We start from the raw sequence: 11,235 nt of genomic DNA on the forward strand, positions 1-11,235 counted from the left end.
TCTATTATAGAGAATCTATGGGGTATTGTCAAGAGGAAGATGAGAGACATCAGACCCAACAATGATGACGAGCTGAAGGCTGCTATCAAAGCCATTTAAAAGTGTACTCAATAGTACAACTAGGACAAAAATTAACTACACATATCAATAAAAGCACCATATGAGGGATGGATAATAAGGGTGGTAGGTAGTACAGACAGACTTGCCCTAAGCAGCCCTAGTGGAGTATCTCTCCCTCCCTAACATCGGAGTGTTTTCACCCTAGTAGTGCAGATTGGTGTCCCCGCTCCTCGGAGGCTGTCCCTTGCTTATCCCTATGTATCCCTAAGCACACACACAAACAATAAACATATTGACCAGCAGTATATACTAGTCATGCCATAATTGACATGCTAAACATCAAAAAATCACACAACATTTATGTCAGTGGAAAAAACAATAAATACACAGAGGAATGGATCCCATAAATAATTTGTCAACAAATAAGGACCACCCTCCCTAAATTTTTGCTCATATAGGTAGATAGATAAGAGCAGCAATCACCCACTTATACAAATGAGTACCATTACATGACAGAAATACTGGTCAAAACACCAAAAAGGAGAAATGGACTTATCTGATCTCTAGTCCATCTGAGGTCACGGTAGATGCCTTGGGCGATGTTTCTTTTAAATCCCTCAATAGGTAACTGTCCAGGACAAATCACAGAGGTTCTACAATGTTTCAAAGTATGGTTCCAAACACACCAGACATCCGCTTTTCCAATCCCTCAAAGAAATATATAGCCATCAGCAAAGAACAAAAGTCCCAACGCGTTTCACCCCCTCCTCGATATGGGGCTCATCAGGGGACAGGGAAATGTTAGAGGAGAGAGACCATAATAGGTGCACCCAGGATAAGTGCTTCCATTCCTATATTTCTTTGAGCGATTGGAAAAGCGGATGCCTGGTGTGTTTGGAACCATACTTTGAAACATTGTGGAACCTCTGTGATTTGTCCTGGACAGTTACCTATTGAGGGATTTAAAGGAAACATCGCCCAAGGCATCTACCGTGACCTCAGATGGACTAGAGATCAGATAAGTCCATTTCTCTTTTTTGGTGTTTTGAACAGTATTTCTGTCATGTAATGGTACTCATTTGTATAAGTGGGTGATTGCTGCTCTTATCTATCTACCTACAGTACAGACCAAAAGTTTGGACACACCTTCTCATTTAAAGATTTTTCTGTATTTTCATGACTATGAAAATTGTACATTCACACTGAAGGCATCAAAACTATGAATTAACACATGTGGAATTATATACTTAACAAAAAAAGTGTGAAACAACTGAAAATATGTCTTATATTCTAGGTTCTTCAAAGTAGCCACCTTTTGCTTTGATGACTGCTTTGCACACTCTTGGCATTCTCTTGATGAGCTTCAAGAGGTAGTCACCAGAAATGGTTTTCACTTCACAGGTGTACCCTGTCAGGTTTAATAAGTGGGATTTCTTGCCTTATAAATGGGGTTGGGACCATCAGTTGTGTTGTGCAGTAGTCTGGTGGATACACAGCTGATAGTCCTACTGAATAGACTGTTAGCTGCTTTTTTCTTGCCATAATACAAATTCTAAGTAAAGAAAAACGAGTGGCCATCATTACTTTAAGAAATGAAGGTCAGTCAGTCCGAAAAATTGGGAAAACTTTGAAAGTGTCCCCAAGTGCAGTTGCAAAAACCATCAAGCGCTACAAAGAAACTGGCTCACATGAGGACCACCCCAGGAAAGGAAGACCAAGAGTCACCTCTGCTTCTGAGGATAAGTTTATCCGAGTCACCAGCCTCAGAAATCGCAGGTTAACAGCAGCTCAGATTAGAGACCAGGTCAATGCTACACAGAGTTCTAGCAGCAGACACATCTCTTCAACAACTGTTAAGAGGAGACTTTGTGCAGTAGACCTTCATGGTAAAATAGCTGCTAGGAAACCACTGCTAAGGACAGGCAACAAGCAGAAGAGACTTGTTTGGGCTAAAGAACACAAGGAATGGACATTAGACCAGTGGAAATCTGTGCTTCGGTCTGATGAGTCAAATTTGAGATCTTTGGTTCCAACCACCGAGTCTTTGTGCAACGCAGAAAAGGTGAACGGATGGACTCTACATGCCTGGTTCCCACCGTGAAGCATGGAGGAGGAGGTGTGATGGTGCTTTGCTGGTGACACTGTTGGGGATTTATTCAAAATTGAAGGCATACTGAACCAGCATGGCTACCACAGCATCTTGCAGCGGCATGCTATTCCATCCGGTTTGCGTTTAGTTGGACCATCATTTATTTTTCAAAAGGACAATGACCCCCAACACACCTCCAGGCTGTGTAAGGGCTATTTGACCAGGAAGGAGAGTGATGGGGTGCTACGCCAGATGACCTGGCCTCCACAGTCACCAGACCTGAACCCAATCGAGATGGTTTGGGGTGAGCTGGACCGCAGAGTGAAGGCAAAAGGGCCAACAAGTGCTAAGCATCTCTGGGAACTCCTTCAAGATTGTTTGAGGACCATTTCCGGTGACTACCTCTTGAAGCTCATCAAGAGAATGCCAAGACTGTGCAAAGCAGTCATCAAAGCAAAAGGTGGCTACTTTGAAGAACCTAGAATATAAGACATATTTTCAGTTGTTTCACACTTTTTTGTTAAGTATATAATTCCACATGTGTTAATTCATAGTTTTGATGCCTTCAGTGTGAATGTACAATTTTCATAGTCATGAAAAATACAGAAAAATCTTTAAATGAGAAGATGTGTCCAAACTTTTGGTCTGTACTGTATATGAGCAAAATTTAGGGGGGTGGTCCTTATTTGTTGACAAATTATTTATGGGATCCATTCCTCTGTGTATTTATTGTTGGGTTCAGGTCTGGTGACTGTGGAGGCCAGGTCATCTGGAGTAGCACCCCATCACTCTCCCTCCTGGTCAAATAGCCCTTACACAGCCTGGAGGTGTGTTTGGGGTCATTGTCCTTTTGAAAAATAAATGATGGTCCAACTAAACGCAAACCGGATGGAATAGCATGCCGCTGCAAGATGCTGTGGTAGCCATGCTGGTTCAGTATGCCTTCAATTTTGAATAAATCCCCAACAGTGTCACCAGCAAAGCACCCCCACACCATCACACCTCCTCCTCCATGCTTCACGGTGGGAACCAGGCATGTAGAGTCCATCCGTTCACCTTTTCTGCGTTGCACAAAGACACGGTGGTTGGAACCAAAGATCTCAAATTTGAACTCATCAGACCAAAGCACAGATTTCCACTGGTCTAATGTCCATTCCTTGTGTTCTTTAGCCCAAACAAGTCTCTTCTGCTTGTTGCCTGTCCTTAGCAGTGGTTTCCTAGCAGCTATTTTACCATGAAGGTCTACTGCACAAAGTCTCCTCTTAACAGTTGTTGAAGAGATGTGTCTGCTGCTAGAACTCTGTGTAGCATTGACCTGGTCTCTAATCTGAGCTGCTGTTAACCTGCGATTTCTGAGGCTGGTGACTCGGATAAACTTATCCTCAGAAGCAGAGGTGACTCTTGGTCTTCCTTTCCTGGGGTGGTCCTCATGTGAGCCAGTTTCTTTGTAGCGCTTGATGGTTTTTGCAACTGCACTTGGGGACACTTTCAAAGTTTTCCCAATTTTTCGGACTGACTGACCTTCATTTCTTAAAGTAATGATGGCCACTCGTTTTTCTTTACTTAGCTGCTTTTTTCTTGCCATAATACAAATTCTAACAGTCTATTCAGTAGGACTATCAGCTGTGTATCCACCAGACTTCTGCACAACACAACTGATGGTCCCAACCCCATTTATAAGGCAAGAAATCCCACTTATTAAACCTGACAGGGCACACCTGTGAAGTGAAAACCATTTCCGGTGACTACCTCTTGAAGCTCATCAAGAGAATTCCAAGAGTGTGCAAAGCAGTCATCAAAGGAAAAGGTGGCTACTTTGAAGAACCTAGAATATAAGACATATTTTCAGTTGTTTCACACTTTTTTGTTAAGTATATAATTCCACATGTGTTAATTCATAGTTTTGATGCCTTCAGTGTGAATGTACAATTTTCATAGTCATGAAAATACAGAAAAATCTTTAAATGAGAAGGTGTGTCAAAAAAATTGGTCTGTACTGTAGGTAGATAGATAAGAGCAGCAATCACCCACTTATACAAATGAGTACCATTACATGACAGAAATACTGTTCAAAACACCAAAAAAGAGAAATGGACTTATCTGATCTCTAGTCCATCTGAGGTCACGGTAGATGCCTTGGGCGATGTTTCCTTTAAATCCCTCAATAGGTAACTGTCCAGGACAAATCACAGAGGTTCCACAATGTTTCAAAGTATGGTTCCAAACACACCAGGCATCCGCTTTTCCAATCCCTCTTTTCGCCGCACTTCCGCAGAATAATTGGTAATGCTGTGGATTTTTCCGCAATGATAATCCGCAGCGGAAATTTCCGCATGTGCTGTGCACATGCGGATTATCATTGGGGAACATGGCAAACCTTCTACCAAGCGTTTTTTAAGCGTTTCTGCAGCGGAATTGCCGCTGCGGAAACGCTTAAAAAACGAATAGTGGGCACACAGCCTAAAAAAAATGATTATAATTAATATTGTGCCAAATTAATTTCACGTGAACTATCACATGATCTATCACAGGGGATCATGTGACATGTCACATGATACATCAGGTGTGTGTGTGTCCTGGGCCCTTGCCACTCTTAATCCACTCCTGGCCCCCTCACACCACCCACACAGCCCCCTGGATGCCCCTCACACCACCCCCCCTTTATGCCAGCACAGCATTTATTCACATGGTCAGTTCTCCCCGCCTCAGTCCTCACAGCACAACGCTGAACACGAGCTCCTCATCACCAGTCCTCCTGTCCCGGCACAATGTGCGCACTGCTGCAGCTGAAGGTGGAATAGTGTCCACTGGACTGAGAAGGCCCCGCCCCTTCCGGTGACATCATGATTCCATGAAATCACTCCTCCCCCTCAAGACATCAACTCCAATCTAGACGCTCCCCTGTTGCTGAGGCGTGGTGACGCTGTAGCTGGGTGATTGCAGTCAGAGTAGTGGTGTTTGGCGTCTGTACTACAGGTAAGAAGATGGGAATGTGCCAAGGTGATTACTACATTCAGGACAATAAGTAGCTAGCTGTAGGTGTGCAGAATCCCACTCCCAATATTGTCAGGCTCCCGCACCCCCTGGTGTCGTGGGCTGTCGGGCTCCCGCACCCCTTCGTGTCGTGGGCTGTCAGGCTCCCGCACCCCCTGGTGTCGTGGGCTGTCGGGCTCCCGCACCCCCTCATGTCATGGGCTGTCGGGCTCCCGCACCCCCTCGTGTCGTGGGCTGTCGGGCTCCCGCACCCCCTCGTGTCATGGGCTGTCAGGCTTCCGCACCCCCTCGTGTCGTGGGCTGTCGGGCTCCCGCACCCCCTCGTGTTGTGGGCTGTCAGGCTCCCGCACCCCCTCGTGTCGTGGGCTGTCGGGCTCCCGCACCCCCTCGTGTCGTGGGCTGTCGGGCTCCCGCACCCCCTCGTGTCGTGGGCTGTCGGGCTCCCGCACCCTCTGGTGTCGTGGGCTGTCGGGCTTCCGCACCCCCTCGTGTCGTGGGCTGTCGGTCTCCCGCACCCCCTCGTGTCGTGGGCTGTCGGGCTCACGCACCCCCTCGTGTCATGGGCTGTCGGGCTCCCGCACCCCCTCGTGTCGTGGGCTGTCGGGCTCCCGCACCCCCTCGTGTCGTGGGCTGTCGGGCTCCCGCACCCTTCATGTCGTGGGCTGCCGGGCTCCCGCACCCCCTCGTGTCATGGGCTGTCAGGCTCCCGCACCCCCTCGTGTCGTGGGCTGTCAGGCTCCCGCACCCCCTCTTGTCGTGGGCTGTCAGGCTCCCACACCCCCTGGTGTCGTGGGCTGTCAGGCTCCCACACCCCCTCATGTCGTGAGCTGTCAGGCTCCCGCACCCCCTCGTGTCGTGGGCTGTCAGGCTACTGCGCCCCATCGTGCCGTGGGCTGTCAGGCTCCCGCACCCCCTGGTGTCGTGGGCTGTCAGGCTCCCGCACCCCCTGGTGTCGTGGGCAGTGGGGCTCCCGCGCCCCCTCGTGCCATGGGCTGTCAGGCTCCCGCACCCCCTGGTGTCGTGGTCTGTCAGGCTCCTGCACCCCCTGGTGTCGTGGGCTGTCAGGCTTCCGCACCCCCTCGTGCCGTAGGCCGTCAGGCTCCCGCACCCCCTCGTGCTGTGGGCTGTCAGGCTCCCTCACCCCCTCGTGTCGTGGGCTGTCAGGCTCCCGCACCCCCTCGTGCCGTGGGCTGTCAGGCTCCCGCACCCCCTCGTGCCCTGGGCTGTCAGTCTCCCGCACCCCGTCGTGCCGTGGGCTGTCAGGCTCCCGCACCCCCTCGTGTCGTGGGCTGTCAGGCTCCCGCACCCCCTCGTGTCGTGGGCTGTCAGGCTCCCGCACCCCCTCGTGCCCTGGGCTGTCAGTCTCCCGCACCCCGTCGTGCCGTGGGCTGTCAGGCTTCCGCACTCTCCCCTTGTCGTTGTCTGTGGAGAAGATTAATACATATTTTCATTTTTCAGGTTTTCTCTTATAAAACAAGATCCCTGAGCTTCTGTCTTTGACCGAAAAAATGGCGTCTGACAAGTCGCTGCTGTCTGTAGAAATGAACACAAACATGGAGGAAGCGCTGTATGAACAGATGCTGATGAAGGTACGAAAGATGAATTGGAGAGGCCAGCAATCACAGGGTGAATGTCTCCTCCGTCAGCCGCCGGGGGCGCTGCAGTCTCCAACATTTACCTAATGTGTATTGTTGGCTTTAGACCCCTCACAGTTGTACTATTTTGGTGCAGGAAAAATCAGTTTGCAGAACCATCCTGTTCATGTTACTCACTGATTCTCACTTGTTGCCTCATTTCAGGCCAAACAGGAGATACAGAGCAGAATACCGAACTTACCAGAAAGCAGACAGATCAGACCCCAATCGGGTGAGATGAGCGTCCTCTGATTATTATCCAGATTACTTTGTGCATATTATGTGACAGATACCACAGTGGGGCAGTGGGGTCTTATTGACTGCAGCGGTCACATGATGCAACCAACGTGGGGGGTCACATCGTTTTTTCTTATACAGTTGGTTACATGTAAATGCTGCTTGGCTTTTGCCAATTTTATTGTATTTTTGTTCACTTTTTGTTTTTATTTCTGTGTTAGGTTTCTGCATTAAAACTCGCACATCCAAAAATACCAAAATCTTTATTAACATCTGCAAGTCGAACCAGATCCCAGCGCCCCCGGACCTGACGGAGCAGGAGTTAGTCAGCATCCTGGAATCTGATGATCCCTCTGGCTATCGAGTCCCCATGAGCCTTGGAGAGCCCCATGTTGAAGTTGATAATAGTACGGTTTTTTTTAATACAGCGCGTCTCTTTTTAAAGGGGTAGTCCAGAGATATCCTTAAAGGGGTTAAAATAGCAAGTATTACAACTTACTAATCCTCAATGGTCAAAGGTGCCATCTCCACAGGTTCTGGTAGGTCCACTTCCAGTCTGCGGAATAAAGTTTGACATCTTGTTGTTGACTTTTGAACTTTTTTGGTTTAGATTTGGGACTTAAAGGGATTGTCCACTACTTGGATTCCCCTTTAAGAACTTATACCACTTATTCATAGCAGCCCTACTAAGGTCAATGGATTGAGTCGGCACCGCAAAGTATCTAAGTCCTGGTGCACTTTGTCCTACAGGTGGATGCGGCTGCACTGCATACGACATAGTTATTAATGGCACCTTCTTTGAGAAAATTAAGGTAACTGCAATTGCTTATTTCGACATACGAGCTGTCTGCTCTCCTTTGTGTCAGCTCCTTACTTTGTATTTTTTTTATTAGAATAATGAGCTTTTCAGGGAATTTTTTATCACTGTGGCCATGGAGGGACTAGAGAACAAGTACCAAATGGAGCTGTCAAGAGGTAACGACCGCATCACTGATATTTTCCTTGATTTTTTCCATCGACCACACAAGGACTTGTTCTTTCGTGGAGCAAGTTTACCATATAATATATTGAAAATTTTTATGTACCAACCTGTTGTATGGCACCGTATCAAATGCCTTTGAAAAGTCCAGATAGACAACATCCACTAAGTTTCCCTGGTCCAACCTAGAACTTACCTCCCCATAGAATCTTTTCAGATTAGTTTGCAGGACAGATCCCTCATAATCATATGTTTAGGTTATTCTTATTGAGGTGCTCCAGGTTAGTATCTCTTAGCAAACCCTCAAAGATGTTGCCCACAGTACAAGTTAAACTTACCGGTCTATAAATTCCAGGCTCAGATGTTATCCCCTTCTTGAATATTGGTACCACATTTGCTATGTGGGTGTAACACTGGTGGATATGGACCCACTGCCCCACGGGAGGGTTGTGACTAGGTGTCTACTGGGTCTCCACTAGAACCTCTGATGGTGAGGATAGACTGGGCCGCCGATAGACACCAGGTACCACTTCAGGGCAGTCCCCGGGACTGTAGCAGCATTCCGGAGGTACCAGGGTACCAGACACAGGAGAGCGAAGACAAGGACTAGGTCAGACAGTCTGAGATCGGGGCAGGCAGCACAGGTTCAGGATAGAGAAAAATGGCAAGGGGGACAGGGGTTTTTGATACCAGAAAACTCCTTTAACGCTTGCAACCTCTGTTGCTTGACTGCAACTCAAACAGTCAAATCAGTCAGTAAGAATTTAGGGCACTTCCATGGCGATATTTTGCATCAGTATTTGTTAGCAGATGCCAGGAGTGGATCCAAAACAGAAGAGGTGAAAGTGTTTCAGTTACTATTTTTCACTGTGTTTGTTCCCCTCTGGTTTTCAGCTTACAAATACTGATGTAAATTAGTGCCCAAAATACTCACTGTGTGAATGAGGCGAGGAAGCTGCTTGTAGTACTGTAATAGAAGTCCTTATTCTGAGGATGAGTGCTATAATTCTTGTCTTTAGTCTGTAGTAGGATGAAGTAGGTGCTGGTAAAAAATCCGCGCTCCTCCGTAGTGAAGAATTATGACGAGAGATTGTATAATTAAACAATCTTGTGGTTTATTGTTAAAAGCTACGATTACTACGCGTTTCGTGGACGTCCCGTCCACTTCCTCAGGTACATAGCTGATGTAGACCGATTTATCAAACGGTCTTATATACATAAAACTACACGTGGTGAAAAAAAAAAGGAGAAAAGCCCGCTGTTATTTTTGGCGCCAAGACCAACCAACGGTTTACAGAGAGACAGTGAAATTATTTATAAATAGATTAAATAAAATTATTGGTCGACTAATTACACTCTTATGCAGATAAAATGAAAACCATAGAACAAATAATTAAAATGACCTCTGAAATGTAATGATCCAAATGTTTTAAAACATTTATATTAAAGCACATGGGATAAAACATTTGTAGTTGATCGAGGACCGCAGTGTATGCATCCCAAAGTCCTAGCTATATTGTATCATGTGTGAAAGATCAGAGAGTCCAGACCGCTCTGCCAGACCTCACACCTCGTCGGCTGACAGGCAGAAAACCAAGAGCTGAAGGAATGGCAGAAGGTGCAAGCCTGCTACTGGTGTATTAGGTATGAGGTGTTTGTCAGTGAGGAAAGGGGGGGAAGGAGGGAGGACGGGCATGTAGAGATGACTGAGGACCGCAAGTGTGTAAACTCCTGAACGATTGGTATATTACAATGTATTGAAGATAAGATCTTCCAGATCACTGTGCTGGATCTCACACCTCGTCGGCTGACTGACAGAGGACAGGGAACTAAAGGAAGAGAAGAAAATGCAAACTAGTCTCCGTGGGACGTACTAGTCTGCTAAAGGTATATTATGTGTGTTATCAGTAGCAGTGTAAATAGAAGGGGGCAGGTTGTAGGAAAGAGTGGGGGAATGAGGAGATGGCTGTGTGACTGTAGAATGCTGAGATACTTAATTCTTATTATGTGCTGTGGCATATGTATATAGATGTTAGTGTAGAAGACCTCGGGAAATGCATGGAAGGAATTGGTATGCGAATTGCAAGGCTAGAAATCTTGCTGTTCTGTTATCATCAATATATATAATATGTATGGCAGGAATAAGGACGATAACGAATTTTGTGTTGTAGGAATTGTGGGGTTTGAGCCATGTGTCAGAATACATTGGGAATAAAAAAGGGGGGTGGGGTGGACATATGATATATAATTGAATTAGAAATGTATATAATGGGTATATGTGATAACTGACCTCAAGACTCATATAAAAACCTCTGTGATTTCATTTAGCCCTTGTGGCTTCAAAGTGTTGAGTTTATACATCCAATAAATTTCTTTACGATTCAGACATTGCACCCTATTAGGGGTGTCAGGCAAAACATGTTCAATAGGTAAGATCTTAAGATCCCTGTAATCCTGCTTGTGTTGCAGGACCATATGTCGGGACAGCCCATGTTTCATGAATCCTGTGGTTATATTATGTCTATGAGAATTGAGTCTATTATAATTCTTGTCTTCTCTGCTCCATCAAACTCCCCAGAGCAGGGGCAACCCCTGGGGCAAAACTGCTGGCAGCAGATGTCCAGACGTATGACTCAGTGAAGTGTGATGGACCCCGACTCCCAAACAAAATGAATCAGACACATACAAAATAAATACACAAAGCATTGCAATTAGGTGTCAAACGTTCTCAACTTTATTTAAATTTACATGACACCGAAAATGGCACAACCCTCGACTCACGAAGAGTCACCCTCCAGCACTCAGGAGAGGAAAACCCCCTGTGGAGGAAACCTCTAGGGAACCATGGCTGGAGGGCTGCCCTTCCCTTGGGCTTAGAGAGTTAGTGCCGATATATGACGGAGTTTTAGAATTTCTACATATTTACAGAGAACGACATAACAAATATAGACTATTAATGTGATAAACTGGATGTGGGAGAGATCTGACTGCGATATCTGTCACCACATTTGTTGCTGGAACGAATTTAGTTGATCTGATTTCCCAGATGGATCTACCACTTCTCCCTTACAGATCCAGCTCCGTCTCTCAAGAAGTTGGGTACTTGGTTACAGGGGTTGCTCATTATGGATAACCCCTAATAGGATGAGTATCCCCTCCCCCTCCCAATTTATCACCCATTAAAGTCAAGGATCCATCCATGAACTCCCAAAGAAGAGCAGCTGTTTGTACATAGTAACAGA

At 46.4% G+C, this 11,235-nt stretch overlaps 1 protein-coding gene across 1 annotated transcript; it reads left to right on the forward strand.

Moving 5' to 3' along the window:
- The first annotated feature begins 5,040 nt into the window (after window positions 1-5,040).
- On the forward strand, window positions 5,041-10,663 carry LOC141251976 (PIH1 domain-containing protein 1-like). Its single transcript, XM_073670433.1, has 7 exons — window positions 5,041-5,125; window positions 6,602-6,732; window positions 6,943-7,009; window positions 7,236-7,421; window positions 7,765-7,826; window positions 7,908-7,989; window positions 9,771-10,663. The coding sequence occupies exons 2-7, from the start codon at window positions 6,652-6,654 to the stop codon at window positions 9,806-9,808; spliced, it is 516 nt and encodes a 171-aa protein (XP_073526534.1). The 5' UTR covers window positions 5,041-5,125; window positions 6,602-6,651; the 3' UTR covers window positions 9,809-10,663.
- Window positions 10,664-11,235: the final 572 nt, after the last annotated feature.

Source organism: Phyllobates terribilis, unplaced genomic scaffold, assembly GCF_046119375.1.
Source record: "Phyllobates terribilis strain yellow unplaced genomic scaffold, ASM4611937v1 Scaffold_7839__1_contigs__length_35077, whole genome shotgun sequence".
In the NCBI taxonomy this organism is placed as follows: domain Eukaryota; kingdom Metazoa; phylum Chordata; class Amphibia; order Anura; family Dendrobatidae; genus Phyllobates; species Phyllobates terribilis.

What these genes read in the sequence shown, in the direction of transcription:
- LOC141251976 (XM_073670433.1), top strand. Translation starts at nt 6,652, where the DNA reads ATGGCGTCTGACAAGTCGCTGCTGTCTGTAGAAATGAACACAAACATG. An exon ending in ATGAACAGATGCTGATGAAG is followed by an intron (nt 6,733 to 6,942) that starts GTACGAAAGATG and finishes GCCTCATTTCAG; the next exon opens with GCCAAACAGGAGATACAGAG. An exon ending in ACAGATCAGACCCCAATCGG is followed by an intron (nt 7,010 to 7,235) that starts GTGAGATGAGCG and finishes TTTCTGTGTTAG; the next exon opens with GTTTCTGCATTAAAACTCGC.